The sequence below is a fragment of the Grus americana genome, chromosome 3 (genome assembly GCF_028858705.1).
Source record: "Grus americana isolate bGruAme1 chromosome 3, bGruAme1.mat, whole genome shotgun sequence".
NCBI lineage: Eukaryota > Metazoa > Chordata > Aves > Gruiformes > Gruidae > Grus > Grus americana.
This window is the reverse complement of record NC_072854.1, coordinates 97,677,167-97,695,335: the sequence shown is the minus strand read 5'-3', so window position 1 is coordinate 97,695,335 and position 18,169 is coordinate 97,677,167. Positions and strand designations below refer to the sequence as shown.

General features: G+C 37.0%; 1 protein-coding gene across 10 annotated transcripts in view; it reads right to left on the bottom strand.

Moving 5' to 3' along the window:
• Positions 1 to 18,169, bottom strand: part of THADA (THADA armadillo repeat containing) — a 167,381-nt gene that overhangs the window by 129,308 nt on the left and 19,904 nt on the right. For 9 of the 10 annotated variants that reach the window (XR_008576303.1, XM_054819825.1, XM_054819822.1 and 6 more), the window contains 5 exons: positions 17,529 to 17,686; positions 12,259 to 12,368; positions 4,408 to 4,540; positions 1,352 to 1,465; positions 87 to 209 (listed from right to left, as the gene is read on the bottom strand). Coding sequence is in view for 9 of the 10 variants with exons in the window: in XM_054819825.1 (XP_054675800.1) it covers positions 87 to 209; positions 1,352 to 1,465; positions 4,408 to 4,540; positions 12,259 to 12,368; positions 17,529 to 17,686 (638 nt within the window). In the remaining variant the exon portion in view is untranslated. Of the gene's footprint in view, positions 1 to 86; positions 210 to 1,351; positions 1,466 to 4,407; positions 4,541 to 12,258; positions 12,369 to 17,528; positions 17,687 to 18,169 lie in introns of those variants that run through there. The other variant, XM_054819830.1, reaches the window with a different exon arrangement.

The following is an 18,169-nucleotide window of genomic DNA, read 5'->3' as shown; positions in this document are numbered from 1 at the left end:
CATTTATAAATATGGCCAAAGCTTCGCTGAATGGCATCACTCTATACCCTGTTACATTAGAGAAGCAAAATTAAGAATTAACTTACTGCCCAGACAGGTGACATAAAACCTAGAATTGCTGCTTGTATTCCATCTGCAACATAAGGCATGATGTTTTCACCTAAATGTGTATCCCTAAACAGTGCCCGAAGGATATTTAAAGCATGAACCTGTGGGAGTAGAAGAAATATGAGAAAAATATATATTCATTGGAAAATATCTTGAATTTAATGCCTGTTAATTACAGCAATGAACATGTGAAACAAAAATAATCCATCTGCACATTTACACCACTTTATTTCCATATTAAATACAAGAATACCACTATTAAAGCATATATTAAAATGGTGCAGCAGTAAACACTGTTAAAAACAATTACAGTTTAAAAATACATTCCTCTAACAAGTACAGTCCGGGCATTGCAAGCGAAGGCCAGCATTCTTTTTTCCTTAGCTTATCATAGCTGTAAAAATAACTTTCAAAGTTTAGAATCATCTTTTCCAACATTCTTGACATGCTGTAGATACTGTGAGAAAAAATAAACTACAACTCGCAGGAGGACAATATTAAGCTAAAACTGACAGCCAGGCTTGCTTCACCATATGGAGCATTTTCTGATATTTCTCTACTCTCTGTAGGGGAAGGTGGTAATCTGTGTAGCTTCACAGACTTTGACAAGGCTACATAAATTTATACCAGCAGCAGATCTGGCAGAGCCATTAGAACATACTTCTATGTACTGTCAACAAATTCTGGCTTGCACTTACAAAGTAAGATTAAGTAATTGATAACAACATTTTGAAGAGAAAGATCTTGACTTTAAAATAAAATTTTTATGCATTACAAAAATATATATTTTAAGTTTTAGAAGTTACTAAGTATATGCATAAAAGCACTTTTGATATGGTATTTTACAGCATACAATATGATTTACGCAACTCATTTATTTACTCTAAGTGTAAACAAATGCTTGCTTGTTCATTTCCTTGTAAAAAGGAAATTACTCTTCTATTTGTTTAAAAATACACTACAGGCAGTAAACTGATCATATAAATTCAAAATGAATACGACTATATTTGCTGTACTAGAAAAAAAACTATGAAATTATGTCCAATCCATTTTTTAGTATCTTATATACTTTCAAATTCTAGTGACTTCATAACCTCTGCATATGCAAACATGTTTTAAAATCTAGCTATAGATAACGAAAACAAGTTATCCTTCTTAAAAACACACATTAATTTCCTTAACTGTCTGAAGTATTGCAAACACCTTTATGACATTTGCCTTCTGATGAGAGGCTGTATTTTACCTGTGGAATTACACTTGATGATTCATTCGAAGGTGCAGCCAAAGACATCAATTCTTCCATTGTCATTTTCAGCAAATCTGTTTTGCTCTTCTTTGGTTCTGAAGCTAACAAAGCCTACAGAAAGTTTTAAAAAAAAAAAAAAAAAGAAAAGAAAGAAAAAAAAAATCAGGTAGTTCTAGCCATTTCTCCTTATTAGCAGTTCTGCTCCATGTTACTATACCTACCATATTGCAGCCTAGCTTCTGACCATACACAAGGACTAAAGAAAGATTTGCAAAAAGTAAGCTTCAGTTTTATCTCTCAGTTTTATTCAAACCTTCTTAGCATTCAATGTTTCAGTAAGAAAACTTCGCTCATGCACTATTCACCTACCTAAAAAAGTTTGCTTGTATACCACAGATAATAATTTATGACACACACACAAAATCATAGTATTACAGCAGAAGTATCTGCCATATTATTAAACTAAAAAAATGTCTGTACTAGGAAATGTAAGTTTGTAGAAAATAGATATTTAAGATGACATGGGCTGGCCAAAGAGTAAATCCTGGTTTGCAAAGCAGGATAAAACAAGCAGCACATTTTTAAAAGGAAAGAAGAGATGCATCCATCTCCAAATAGTAGTTCAATGGATAGGTCACCCAGCTGACACGCAAATACTCTAATTTAGTCCTCTAAAATTCAGGACTTGAGTTAAAATAGTCCTTTTCTGTGTCTAGTAGCTCCTGTTGAATTTGTCCAACTTAGTACAAATGGATAATCATAAATCACTTAATTTCTAATAAAAAATTATTATTCATTTGTGTTTTGGGGCCCAGAGTCAGTTTAGCATCAGTGCAAACAAGATATTTAATAGCACTTTACATCACATAAGAACAACCAAACGAGTGAACGGCAAGCCAAATCAAGTATAGAGGTTAGACAGAAACCCAGTAGTCGTCACTGTCAGTTTATCGGTACCTTTAATGACGGGAGAAACAGAGAGGGAAGGGGAAAAAAAGTATTCATGAAATATAAAATAGAGAAGAACGAACTGAAGACTAAAATTTCATACCCTAAAAATGTTAAAGCTGTAACTAGTATTTGCCCACAATTTCCTCACCCACTAACTGGAGCTGTGCCTTTGTACTATTAGATAATAATATTTCTATTTTAAATAGGTCATTTAAAAAGCTCATAACCTTAAAAATTACATATTATCATTAAAACAGATGTGTTTTAGTAAAACAAGAATAAATGTCACAGGAAGCAGATGGCAAAGGGACCACACTGAGTCTCAATTTTATGCATTAATAAAATAACCTTATTAGAGTGCTGTTAGAATTTGCATTACAACTTGTAGTTTTATTATCTAAATGCAACATGCTATTTAAGGCTTAATTCATTTTACTGAGTACTATAGGCACATTCAGAACTACTGCCAAAGAACACTACCACCCCTCTTTACAATGAAATTCCAATTAGAAAATAGATTATTTCAGACTAATAAGAAGGTTTGGAACGAACATTGGGATTAACTAACTATACTAACTTCGTACTCTTCCAAAGCTGTCAAAATAGAAGCATCTGACCTGTTTATCTCAACAGCTACGGCACAGCGTAAGCTTTGCCATATAGACTCAGTAACATAGGCCAACTGCAGACTACACACACGTTTTTTGCAGTGGGATACTGTTGGGTCCACTGAGTCCTTACATTACACAGTGTAACTCTTCACATGAAAAATTGATTCAAACATGTTTGGTTTTTCACATTCTCAAGACTAACGTTAGTTAATGCCCACTGCATTCAAACTCTGCGGTGTGAATGGGGAAACCAGAAGACATGAAATCACCAAATTCATTTTGCAGACAACTTACCGATGTAAAAGGGAAAGATGTTTAACTACTGAAATTGAAAAGGAAAACCATCTCTAAAACCAATGCCCTGCGTCTGATCTCTGCAGCCTAGCACACACGAAGCCAGGCGCAGGCTGTGACTGACATAAGAGAGGTCAGACAGAAGCAGGCTGCCTCAACTTTCTCAAGGCTAACTTGGAGTGGAAAACAAGAAAGATGAATTATTCTGGCAGGGAGAGCTTGCTCCCAGCAGTCCTTCAGATTCTTGGAACATGCTAGAGACTGTACTTCAGCAAGTGGAGAAAGTTACAAATCGTGTAGTTAATCCTGGACTCCTGTCTTAGAAAACTAGTTGAAAATTAAACTGATGGAGGTTAATTTAGGTGAAAGCAACCATGGCCACTTTAAGGAGCGAAGGAATGGAAATGGCTTAGTGTAATCTGCAGGACGGACTCTGCAGTGACTGAACCCCACAAGGACGCAGATGAGCAGCTGCATACTACTGCGAGGCACTGAGTAGGAGGTGGTACTTCGAGTACAGACAAACCACTGCCAACCAGCCCATCAGCCATTAGTTCTGAACTGGGCAGAAGCCGAAGGCTGGGATGTGTGGAGCTGATGGTAACATGGGGAGCGGGAAGACTGCGGGAGCATGGCCCCACACGCACGGATCTAAGTCTTCAGTAACCTACTCATTCACGCACTTGAGACTGTCAGTCAACACCAGTTAGTGTGACTATTACTTGATCCTGCTTTATTACTGCTGAGTGGACTTCCCTAGTTCTTTGTAGTATTTTCTAGGCCACCATTCTACAATCGATGGATGGTCTGCTCATATTTTACCACCCTGCCACTTCGCATGGAAGTAGCACAGAGTTACATGGTTAACAGAGCCTTACTTAATCTGTGAATTTACGAATTTGCCAGGATTATTACAGGGGCCACACAGAGCCTAAGCTCAGTCTTTTGAAGTGCTATTTGAATCTACCTCGAGCCAAAAATCTTAAGACTCAGTAGAAGTGCAGCACTAATTAGCGCCAAACATGGTTTAATTTCATGTGACTTCTTGGTCGCCCAAAGGCAAAGTCTGTATAGAAAAAAGTAACTGTTTGACCATAAGGAGTTTAAGTAAGAAAAATAAATACATATGTGTATTGACCAAAAAGGAGATTAAAAAAAAAATAAAATCAAGTAAGATGTAGTAACATTAGTTGGTACCTGTATGTAGAATGGAATTCCTGCACTGCGTCTGGTTGCACACAGTGTAGACGAAGGATCACAAGATTTGATTTCTTCTAACACACTGCTTAGCCACTGCTCTGGCATCTTGTGCAGACTCTCACTGTTACATCTACAAGAAATAAATACATAAGACACTAGGAGAGAGTCAAAGAAAGCAATTGGTAACCTTAAGAAATATTTCGTACTGTATGTGAACATCTCCAAGCATATACACAGATTATTTTTTTAAAGAAGACGGAAATTAAAAAAGGAATTGTACATTTTTCCAATGTTGGTACAAATTATATTAACCCTACTTATTAAGTGCCACTAGGAAAAGGCATTTCACTGAACAGAAAACAGGATTTTGTGCTTCAGCAGTGCAAATGTCCTCTTCTGCCAAGAACTATTATCCTGTTCTGGAGACGAAAACAGAGACATATGCACATCAGTCACTGTGTAGGAAGTGACACTTCACAAATTCATATCTTTGTTGTCACACAGTAGCTGATGCGTGACTCTTACATTAACTAACATATACAATTACGTTTATAACCATACAAAACAAAACCGAAGTCCCTCACAGTAAGTACATGTTATGTAAATACCCCTGTAAACCTCGGAACAGTAGAAGGAATGAAATCCAAGACATATTGCTCTTTTGAAAATACTATGTCAGTCAAATTTTTGTAAAGCACCTAAATTGCTCTCCTATCATCAAATACTCCTCCTCTACAGTTATAAAACTAAGCATTGCCTGAAAGCAATGGACTTCCAAGGACAAGGAGAACTCAAGTCTACTTCAATTACTGGTGTTGACCAGTTCAATGAAATGTACCATACTCAGTGTGCAAGACCATCTCATTAATCTTATGTCAATGTTCCAAAAGGATCATTCATTGTTACGAAAATTTGTATTAGCGGGATGTTGTTATTAAAACCTGTCACACTGGTTTGACACGTGATTCAGAGTAGAAGAAAGAATTAATCACTGTGGGCAATACAAATGCAATTATCTCAACCATGCAGGACTTGCCTCACCTAAAAATATAAACTGTAATTAAATTAATGATTAAGTAGAGAGACTTTACAGTAAGACTACAATCAAGTTTTCTATGTAGGTGACTGAAATAAAGAATTAAAAAGAAAAGCTAAAAGGCAGCAGGTACTGATGTGAAAACCAAAATCTAATAGGTCTACATCTACTCCCTCCTCCTTTACCTTAAAGCAAGAATTTAGGTAGGCTAAAAACTTGATACTGAACAACAAATGAAGCTTTAATCTGTAGTGAAACCCTCCTTTCCTTCTTTTGCAAAATAAACAGAAAATTAGTAATGCAGAACACAGATCACAGGAAATACCAGACAGGTCAGCAGAAGACACAGCAGACTTCTTACTCTTCAGTAATTCCCTTAGGATTTCCACCACAGGTTTCCTACACTGCTGCCAGGCCTTCTCCCAATTTAAGGGCAGCACCTTCTCAAAACAGCAGCTAGCATGCGAACCATCAGTCCAGAACACAAGAGAAACATAGCTTCACAAGGGGTATGTCACCTCATACCACAGCATAAAAGAAAGGCACTTTCTGCCCCAAGCCAGTGACGCAAGCAATCAAATTAATCTGGAAACTAACAGCAAGTTCTCTTTTCTTTAAGTTTTCTCTTTCTGTTGCTGATAATTAGCTTCCCCTGCTTATTTTCAGGACGCGTTCCTTCGCTCACTCTTGGGTACAGAAGAAGGATGCAATTCTAGGGTTGAGGCCACACAAAACTTATGGATCTCCTCCGTGGGTCTCTGCAGGTAGGCTCTACTTCGCAGTCAACATGTACTGCAAAAGCTGCTACTTCTGATCATGTCTGTGGCTGGTCTTACCTCCCTCTCTAAGCAGTATTTAGATGTCTTAGTTTAGTCATGCAAAGAACCGTGCTCATCCCTCTTCGGTATGTTATCTTAGTATTAAAATAAACATCCCACAAGACATAATCACATCTGCTGTGGTGCCGAAGAACACAAAGTAAAGCATTAAGGAAATATTTAAAAGTCGCTATGTAGCATACTGAATATTTTATTCTTAAGTAAACTGAGGGTTTTTTCCCCTTTCAATACTAGTAGAAAGAGGAGAAATATACTGAAATCCCATAAACTTCAGACTGCCTTAAAACTCTGTTGCTTTGATCTTGCCACAAGTAATTCTACCTTGTTCAGTCACCCACCAAGGCACTTTTTTTTTAAAGGTGAAAGAATTATTGCTTTAAAGTTAGAAACATTAGAGACTATTGACTTTGCAATGGAGATGACCACTCCCTTAAATTTGGCAGCTCCATCTCTTTATGGTCTGGCAAGAAGAATATTGTCTTAAGAAGCAGGTGGCCCTAAATTTTAAGAATAATGAACCTTTACAATGTAAAAATGGTGGTCTCAAGCTCAAATGTCATTTTCCAGAATAAAATGGTAATTATTTTCACCAGATCAAACAAATAGCACTAATAATTAAAACGTAACACAGTAACTTGATACACAAATTACTTAAGATGCAGTACAGTAAGTGCTTTTCCACAAATTTCTGTCTGTCCGTCTGCTGATTATAACAATTTCACACACACTCAGACCCTTTTCTGTGGTCAGTATCAATGGATACAAAGAGCCTGGCAATGCAAAGTCTCCCTAACTCATATGGCTGTATTTTCTCCTATCCAAAATTAATGATGTGTTAAGCACAAAGGGTTGATCTTGGATCTGGCCTTCCTGGATGTCAGTAGTTTGTGGCATAAACTTCACATGACCAGAAGCATTTTCTACATGGGTATACCCAGAATTCAGTGTTTCCAATTGCTGTAATCAGTCCCTATCTGGGGAAAAAGGGGTTTTCTTTCACCGTCTTTCCTCTCTTAATAGACCTGTAGTACTATTCTTTTTCACGTAAGTAATGAGATTCCTAGTTTTTATAAAGCTAGTCTCCATACTGCCCCTGAGACAACATCATTACCCCATCTCTCTCTTTCACCAAGCAGAAAAAGAAATGGGGGGGGGAAATATAAACAAAGTTAAAAACTAACATGTCTTCAAACCGAGCAGTGCCTTAACATTGGATCTTGTACTTTATTATATAGCTTATTTCCCAATCCTACAAGCATCACAATGCATAAGAACAGTTTTTTCCCCCCACAGTTTTTTTCCTCTCCTTCATTTTAGACCCTTTCCTTCACAGCTGTGATTACACTTTTGCTGAAAAGTTAGTGACAATTCTAGTACATTTAACTAGAAAGTCCGTCAATGATTTTTAAATTTTACAAGAAGTCTTCCTAGCAAACCGTAGGGGCCTGGGAAGGCAGAATCACACTCACTTCAGAGCAACAACATGAGTCAGAAGCAGAGATTACTGCAAAGGATTAGGAGGGTCTACTCCCAGTTCCCCAACAGAATATGACTGGGTGCAGATGAATAATTTCCACTGATACTGGATTAAATATCTGTAAAATCAAAACAAGTTTTTTCTTTATCATTACAGTTTTCCAGAAAACTATATGACATGGTACTAACTTGTGGCATATATATAAAATTGTGTTCACCGAGTTTAATCTAAGCTACAACTTGAACATTTAAAAATTTTTAGGTTCCAGAAGTCTTTATGTTTTACTTGATCACTCAAGAAAAGCTTCACTAAATAAAATAAAACAGACAAACCACCATTTGGAATAGAGACATGATCTGAGTATTCATATGGATTCTGAGAGATTCAGGTTTAAAATAAGATGCCCAGAGCCTCCCAGGGTACTTGCTCTAACTACCAGATTATTGGACCAAATAAGCATTTGTAATTTCTCACCAACTATGATGGCAAAATATTAAAAAAAAAAAAACCAACCAACCAAATATTGCTTATTTCCTCGGTATAAGCGTTGCTTGTTTTGAAACCGTATGGTTTTCTGAAGGTGCAGTCACAGACAATATTAAGCAGGCACAATGAAGGGAGCATTACACTCCTAGAAGAATACGATCAGGAAAAAGGTAGAATGGTAACTGGCATACTTTGAGCAGACCCAGCAATTTACATCCAAATGTCAGGATAGAGATGAAATTTCATCAGGTTCATAAGAAATGTCTGTGGAGGAAAGATTTTTCTTCCACCACTAACTCAGACAGGTCTGAATACCATTGCTCTGTCTAGAAAGAAGTCTACTCTTGGTTCTTGCAGAGACCGGTATTTAAGGGTTGTATAGCTAAAAGTGAGCTCTGATGATAAATATTCCAGCATATAGTTTTAAGCAAATGTTTGGCTATAAAAGCAAAGGACCATGTTCAAATACAGTCTTTCCTACAAGCACGGGAAAGGAATTTGGCACAGTCTTAGTGACAGATTTTTCACTGGATCTTAGAAAAAGAATGAATGAGTGTGTCAAGGATGCTTCTGTAGGTCTTGAGTTCAATTCTGTTCAACGAGGTATCATGTTTAAGCTGTACATTACTATAAGCTGTCCCAAACAAAGGCTTTCTCCTCTGGTGTTTGTGGATGCAACACTAAATTAATATAGATTCTGGTACGCATGCTTTAGGACTGTCCATGAGCCAGGCAGCTATGGAGAGGGGTAGGCCAGTAGCCTCAGCTGCACGAGGGTAAATGGAAGGACTCCGGGATGCTCAGACGTGCAGGGCGACTGCATTCGCTCAGAGACTCAGCTCTCCCGTTTTGGAGAAGAGTGCCAAGATTTTCCTTGTATCCCATGAGTACCAAACCTGAGAGTCATTGGTTATTCTGAGATCAGCCTCCTTTCTCCTTCATTTTAAACACAAGTATTAGCCTTGAGACCTGTATTTCCTGGCAAATATCTTTTTTCATTGAAACAAATAAATTTCCACAGAGCTGCCCTCTGGTTCTTGAACTGGCTTTTCCCAAAGAAATCTTCCTCTACTTGAAAGACTTTAACATTAAAAATACTAAGCAGTATGCATCATTAAAAAATTGTTTTGGAGAACTGTTAATTCAGAAGAAGAAAATTAGTTAAATAAGCAGGTTTTTGTTTATTTGGGGTTTTTTGTTTTGTTTTGTTCTGGGTTTTTTTGGTTTGGGTTTGGTTTGGGTTTTTTTCTGATGATACATACATACTGCTTAATGTTTTAATAACTTCCAGAGAAGCAGAGTTCTCTTGAGCTTGGCTCTTCATTTGACAACAGAATATAAAGCTGCTCTGCAGTGGATTGTGCTTCATTAAATACAATGGCAGAACAAACATATCGGGAACTTCTCTGAAGTCTGGGTAGATATGCTCTACTCTATTCGCCTCAGCTTTTAAAAGAAATTTAAAAGCTGAAAATCAAAGAAAAACAGATAGTCTGCCATGTAGAAAGTCCACTATAAATTGACAGCATTTTTTACCTGTTTTCCAGTATTTCCTGAGGTTTAGTTTGCCTTTTCTACAAAGTTTGTTCTAGATAGTCCTGCATATTGACTGAGATCAGACTAATGGAGCTGTGCCTGTTTGGATCACCTCCTTTCTCCCCTCAAAAGGGCTAGTGGTAGTAAGTGGTCTTCCCCTCCTCCCCCAAACAGTATTACTCTGATGGCCAGACTCTCTTCAATCTGACGGGAGGAATAAATCCTTTGAAACTAGATTGCACGACTTGGCTATTGAAATTTTTTTTGTTGTTTTTTTACATCAACACATGTTTATATTCACATCAAACATACCTAGGGATAACATCCTTCAATATTCAGCAATTGTTTCTAGGCATTCTACACTGTTAACAGCTTCCTTTATTTGGAATACTATATTATGCTACCTGACATGAAAATGCTAGCTATTGGAGCAACACGTTTTAATTTGTCACTGTATGTCTCAAAAGACCACCAGTGCGTTAGCTTGTTAATATTTTGTTATCTGAACTTATTTCTGCCTTTGGAAAAAAGCAAGTTTCATGTAAGAAACTAAGTTTAAATAATGATACAGAAAGTCTGAAGTCATGGTATCAGAGGTCTGCAAGAGCAGCACTGAAAAGAATGAAGGTTTTTGCTGTTGTATTAAAAAAATCTCCACTATTGCAAGCGCAGCATCCTATTCAGGAGACTGAATGAAACTGTGCATAATGTGCTAAAGTATCTATAAACAGCAGCCAGCAGAACAATGCTTTGTACTTGACTTGGAAAAAATGAAAGTGTAAAATGTCTACCCTGTAGCCCATTCCAATTAGATTCACTAATTGATGTGACTAATTCACTAACTGATTCTCTAGAAAGCTGCTCAGATAAGTGGGAACACCTAAACTGTTGTCCATGGTAATATGTTTCCAGTCACTCATCTTGGCAAGCTTTTTCTCACTCACAGTAGGAGCTGCTCTCTCAACACTCGCAGCACTGAACATAGGAAAGATCCAGCCAAGCAGGGAAGCTGTTAAGAACCCAGCACAAAGGATGCCACTGGGCAATCGTCTGAGACATCACCTTTAAACTTCCTGAAACAAGTTCTCATAGTATAGAAAAAGAACACAACATTTACACAAATGTACATAATGTATACAGACAGGCAAAAAAGATAAGCAAGAATGGTATCACACATCAGTTTCTTTTTTTTCATTTTTAAGTAAATAATCAAGTGTAAAGTAAGATTGTGTGAGCTCTCAACAAACTACTCAATTTAAAATGCCTCAGATTTCTAGCACATAAAAGGAAATTTACCTTCTACAGCTACATCACTGACAGAACCACGGCTTACAGCTGAACATCTCACTGGCATACAGAATGAAGACCATAACATGTCAAATACCAATTTCCGTAGCAGTGCTTGTACCTATACGCAGCTACCCCACCAACATCCCATACCAGAGATCAACCCCTCAGGTCTGTCGGGAAACCTGTCTGAGGGGACACACAGTCAACCTGGTCAGGCAGCTGGTCTGTACTAAAATCACTAAAACTGTTTCTATGATCAGATTTATTTTCACTTAAAAAAAAAAAAATCAAACCCAAAAAAACCCCACCAACCACACAACAAAAACTACTCCCTCTTCCTTCCTCTCCACCCCCAAAATAAACAAGAAACAGATCAGTGCCTCAGACTGGCCCACTTGGGGCAAAAGGGGAACACCGGTTATTGAGCATGGCATTGGTGTGAAAATACATGTACTTCAAATTGAAAATTTGACTGGTCTTTCAAAAAACTACATTAAAAAAACCACCAAAACCCACAAAGTCAGTAGAGATTTTCATTTGTCTTATTAAAAACTGGATACAATATAATCACTATGTATCACAAAGAAACATTACCAACACTTGAAATAGGTAACTAAGCATGTAATGGAAATTCCAATACTCTTGCCCAGACCTCAGGGCAATTCTGCTCATTTAGTTCTAGGAAAGTATAAAGTTACAAGGGGAAAGAAAAAAAAAAATTAAAGAGATTGCACTGCCAGGTAGTCTTCCAAATGTCAGAATACACAACTCAGTGACAAGTAATAAAAGTTTCCAGGAAAACATCCTGGCTGAAAACAAAAAGTCTGGCATTCATTTTCATAAAGGACCAGGGAAGGGGGGTGGGGAGGGTCAGGGGAAAAGAATTCTACACTCCTACCTTTTCCCAAGAGCTTTTGAGAGCTGTTCAGTAAACTAACACATGAGAACGGAGAAAAATGCTGCAAGCATTAAACATTTGTATCGTCTTTAAATGCCTAAGCACCAACTCTAACCGTAAGTAAGTCCAAGTCACAGATGTCATGTAACTAATGTCATATTCATGTCAACACCAAACTCAACTCCACATGAAATCAAAGAGCTGCTTGCACAGCCAGTTTCAAGATCGATGCCACAGTTTGGTAAAATTATTATACTAAGAACATAGTAAGTTGCCTATCTTCTACCTGGAAAGCATTCCCGTAAGCTGCACAAAGCCAGCGTATGCCAATTCAAATGCACCCCTGTGCCTCGACTGCAGCAGATGATGTTTGAAGTACTCCCCAATATTTTTAACCTAAAAAAGAAAAAAGAAAAAAAGCTGCTTGAAATTATGCATAGACAAATCATTTACATATGCCAGAAATTTCTGCAATTAAAAGCAGAAAATCCTTCCCCTGGTTGAAAAGCCCACCAACAAAAGCAAAAGGCAACTGTAAGTCCTAGCATAAAAAAAGCACTTACTTTAAGAATAATAAATATTATAGTCATTTTTTCAGGTTAAAGGGATAGTGCTATGTGGTTAAAAAAGGCCAAAAAAATAAAGGACATAAAATTAATTATTTGTCCAAGAGGAACACACTCAGATTTTAAAACAACCCTGATTTTCAGAGGAAACTAGCTTAGAATCCTTCTTGTCTGCCTTCGCTCCTACCTAAAATCCCAAAGAAAATATCTACTAAATCATAACAGCAGAAACAAACATCTACAAAAATATCTGAGAAAGATAAGAAATTCAAACATCAAAACAATTCTGCCAAAGGGAAACAAACCTACCTTAACTATTTTTAAGGTTCTAGGATTCTGCGTAACTGTCTTTGACTACTAGAAACAATTTTAAAATAAAAAAGACATTGTATATATGTAGCAATGAGAATTACATATAAAAAAAACTGAAAAAGCCAAATGCTGTAACTAAATTTTCACTGATAGTTACTTTCTGGACCTCTACCAGGATATCAAGTTTTTAAAGCTGTTTGGAAGCTTACAATTCCATACAATCTCATTCAATAAAAGGGATGCTTTTTTTATTCTTTCTCTAATTCTCATAAACTTCAAGGTCTAAATCAAACTTCCAGTATAATTTGTTTAAAATACACACCACATACTTCATTCTATTATGTAAAATTTGCTTCAGGAATATTTCTTTATTCAGCAAAAAGTTCTTCAAAGCTTTTGTATATAACCAAGTATAAAATCATGTCAAGTTTCTTATAAAATTCTGCTTATTCTGTTATTTATAAAATAACATACTTTAAGAAGTTAATATCATATCTAGCTACATACAGTTTTCCAACCTACTGTTAAGTAATCCATATTGCCCAAGCAATGAGATTGCAATAATTAGGAAAAAAAAACCTGGCTACTAAGTCTAATTATTATTTCCTGCAGCTGAAACCCAACTAATACAAACCAAACAATAATTGCAGCTATTTGAGCTAAAACAGTTACTTCTGAGTGGATTTTAATCTAGTTTGTGTACCTACAGTTTTTCAGCTTTCTAGCCCAAAAGGTGAAGTACTTTTTTTTTCCCAGAATGAACTGACCCACAGATAGATCAACTCTCCAGGTGTGTAAACAAAAACAAACCAAGAAAACCATACACATGCAAGTCAAACTACTGTCCTGTTCCACCACCATTTTTAGAATAATTCATATGGAATTTTTTTTTTTTTTGGGGGGGTGGGGGGGTGGGGTGTACACAACTTTCAACTTTCCTGCTTATATTTCTGAGCTTTTTGCAACAGCCACATTGACTAGAAGTTTACTTCAAATTTGACATTTTTGTTTCCACTCATAGGCTACAGTCTGAAGGAAAAACACTGCATAACTCAGTTCTCGCAAATGACATAGGACTGATCTTAGGCAAGTGCTTAAGCACGGATTCTTGTATAATAGCATCATGCCATCCATGAGTGTCCGCTTCTGTGCCATAAAACCAATACTTCATACGTCAGGATGGAGAACAAGTCAAGGAATCCACATTCTCTAGAACATCACAAAGATCCACAGCAACTCTAAGAAAAGGTGACCCTACCAACTTTGCTTGTACAGAAAATAATATCCTGGTTCAAGTTAAAATATTCAAATACAGAGGAGGGAGCAAATATCTGAAAAACATGTGTTCATCTTGGTCAAAAACCTAGAGTGCAACAGGTTAGTCTTACTAATGCAACAATCAACAATTTACAGTGCCGTGCTTGCTGCTGAGACAAAGAATCTCGGTATTCAAGATACAAATTCTGCACAAGAGATTCTTAAAGTTGGTACATTTGTGCCTCCGTATCTTATTTTCCTGGCAATAAGACGCCACTAAAGTAGAGTCCTACATTTGAGAGGGTGTTTTTGCAAACCATTAGGAAAGGATGGCTTTAAACCCATAAAGGACTGCAAAAGCATCTCACAGTTCGAAACAAACAGTAGCCAGTGAACTATTGCCAACCATACTGAACTCCAGAGGAGACAGACTGATTCCATTAAGAACTGGGGAGAGGGTGGTTTTTGAAGGGTTTGAGGCTTTTGTTTGCTTGTTTTAAATTGTTCCTTGAAGAGAACAAACACCAAAGCAGCAATGGGAGCCACACTCTTGCACCAGTGGCACACATAAGTAACAAGTACCGATGGTTTTCAGTACTTAAGAGTCTTCTGTGTACTTCAGTGCTCCACCACAAGGGCTCAGATCAGCCGACTGTTAGGTTTACTCAAGCAGAAGCCTTGGCATTGGGACAGTACCAAGTCTTTACTTTGGCTGTCTGTTTCTTTTAACTTTGGTACAGAGTTCAGGCAAGCTTATCTCTGAAAATTATCTTAAAACTTCACAGGCAAAATAAACAGGAGTTTGAGGAAGAGCTCAAAGTTCCTCCAGGCTTGGAGCATTGTCTCATGATTTGCAGGTCGTCTGACCAAATCACCACACAGTCTACATTAGGTATCATTTTGTTGATTAAGTGGTGGTTACCAGGACACGACACTGTTTGTATGGATTGCCTTAACAGGCACAGCTTTGAACCTGCCGTTTCTGGACTTTAAGAGTCAGATGGAGAACGAAAGGTAGAATGTTTGAAGAGAGAGATTTCTCCAGATATACTAGGCACTTCCTATGTCTATTTTTAAAGGCAAAGCAGCCATGACAAAATGGTTTAGGCTTTGAAGACTGCCAGTTCAAACACAGTATTTTGAGACTCCTCCATACACACATCTCCACACCAAGGAGCTGAAGATGTTATAGTCAGTGCACAGTGGCATTCAAATGCCATGCAAACCCAATCTCTGCCTCAAAAGACAAGGAAAGTGCAAATTTGATATTATCCCAACTTCTAGCAACAAAAAAACCCCAAACACCAAAGAAGTATCAAACAAGCTGCCTCTCTGCCAACTTCTCCTACCTAGGTAGATACCGCAAGAGACAGCATTAACAGATACAAAGAGGAATCACAAATTAGTGCCACGAGCAGCTGGCTACCACCACTGCCTGCCGAGCAGCACCATTGTGCCATTTCTTAATGTGGACAGCAGCAAAAGTCATTGTCTTTTCATTTGCATGCTCAAATTAAAAAAGAGGGCAAAAATAATCAAAAGACTATGTACAAATTCAACACTATGATGTTTTGTGTGAATAAATTGTGACCGTAACACTGATCCCATAAGGTACAATTTAACACAGTTACTGACCTAAACATGAAGCAAGATACAAGACGAGGAAGGCTTTGCAACATGATGACACAGAATGGCCAAGAGTGCTACCAGATTTTTCTCTACAATTACTTAGCCCTGACTCAAGGCAATACGATTAAGGTTTCTCTCAAGTTTCCCCCCCTCTCTGTATTCTTAAATGTCCTTTAATATGTACAGAATAAAGAAAAAGATGGCAACTTTAAAGGAAAGCTCTACATGCATAAGGTATCAAAATTCAATTCTCTTATTTCTCAACACTGTCAAGTGTTTAATAAAAGTCTGAAGCCACAGCAGTTCTGGTATTGACATTTATAGTAACCTATGATGAAACCCCCTCTTTTTCTTTTTTATGTATAACAGGGTAATGTCAATTACAAAGATTGTGGAGAAAATGTAGTCACTTTTTCCTGTAATATTTGTTAAACATTCGGCCAAATTCTATTTCCTTGCGTATTTCCTTACAAGCCTGAGGAAAATCAGGATTTCAAACTGACTCCTCATCAATTAACATTCTTCAAATTAGAATGCAGACATATTTTACAGGAAGATGTCAGAAGCACAAAGAATCTAATCAGGCATGTATAGGAAAAGAAGATAGGTTGCTTAATAACATAGTATTTCTGAAATGGTAAATAAAGATGGAAATTCTACAGTTAGAGCTGACTCATGCTAAAATACCAATTTCTTTTTGACTTGGAGCAGACTAAGGAACATAATGGTGGAAACGTGCATCTGTTCTCTCATCTACCCTCCAGACCTCTGCAACAACACAAGCACAGCTGTCAACCAGACGAAAATGTGAAGGGTAGAGACAATGCAAGAATAAAGATACTAACATTATTTCCATGGCACCACAACATTAGATAACTTAAGAAATAAGAAGAATATTATACTACTATTTATTTTATGATAGAAAGTTCTAACACGTAAGGAAAAGCTAAATAAATATTTTTGGTTGGAAAGAAAAAGAGGTTAAAAAGTATAAGCCATGCATATTTCAATCTTCCATGGAGAGACTGGTTTTGTTGAAACCATATGGAAATGAAAAGGTCATCAATTAAAAACAGAAATTTAATAAACACAAAATATTTCCCAAATAAATGCCTGTGGTAATCTAATTTCTTGTAAACACTGCACTCAACATTCTACAAGAGACCCAGATGGCATATTAACATTTCTGATCTCTTAAATCAAAAAAATTGGAGGGAAAAGAGTCACATTACATACAAATCATTTGTAATTCAGTCTCCTACATAGGACAAGATTATGACTAGTCAGCATATTTGACTTTCAGAATTATTAGGAAGTTCAATTAATGAAAAGTTTTAAGCAAAATCCCAACATCTAAGGTTCAAAATGAAATAAAAGACACTTTGAATATAAGTCAGTTTAGAAGATTTTTAGCAAGTCTAGTAATGCTTAATATACACCAATACATACACATATGAAGAGGGGTATGCTGTGTTCAGAGATACCAGTGCACATCTTATACATAACCTAATACAATTGGAATGAATATTCCTTGAGTTTGTTAGCTATGTATAATAATTTCTTCACTTATCTGTTACTACTGTAGTTATGCCTTCTGAATACCACTTTATCAAAAAGTTGACCGTTAACCACATATAATAAAATGAGAAAACTATGAGAAGAACAAGGCAATAAAAAAAAACCAAAACACTTATCCCATACAGAATGTAGATTTAAGAAAAAAAGTCTTCTGAAAACTGCCTTCCCTCTCCAACAGAAAGTGAAGGGTTTATAATAGTAAGTACTTCCCTACCTGTTCTACAGTAATCAGCCCATCTGAAGGTTCAGGTGCAGCCTGTGAAGGCAAAAGTTTACACAGTGTCCCTAAGAGCAGAGATACTTCCTTCATGCTTCTCCAGCAACATACAAGAACCATTTGGGCTGTGACGTCACACATTTGCCTTTCTTTACCTTAAAAATAAAAATCAACAAGTGTAATAGTGTAACTCAAGGTTTTCAGACACAGACTTGTAATTTAAATTTCATTTAGCCTGATCTTCTTACAAAACACGATTAACTATGAATAAAAAAATCTAAACTTGTTAACCCAAAAGATAATTCAGTTCTGATGACCCTAATTGCTTCCACTCCTGAACACTCACTGTACTTCACTGCGCTTGGAAAAGGCAGCAGTAGATTTCTGGTGAAATGGTATACTGTTTTAAAGAGCAGAGGTCTTTCAGCCACAATTCGTACTCACCCGCACACTGAACTATACAAACACCTACAACTTTGGAGGTAGGCTCCAAGAAACTCCACGTCAATCATCAATCATCACTCAGTGTGTTACTTGGTTCTTAACCCAGGTGCCCCCACAGGAAGAGGCAAAGGCATCACGTTTCTAACGCAACATCCCCATCTGGTGGCCACTGTGCCACGTTAACATATTTACAG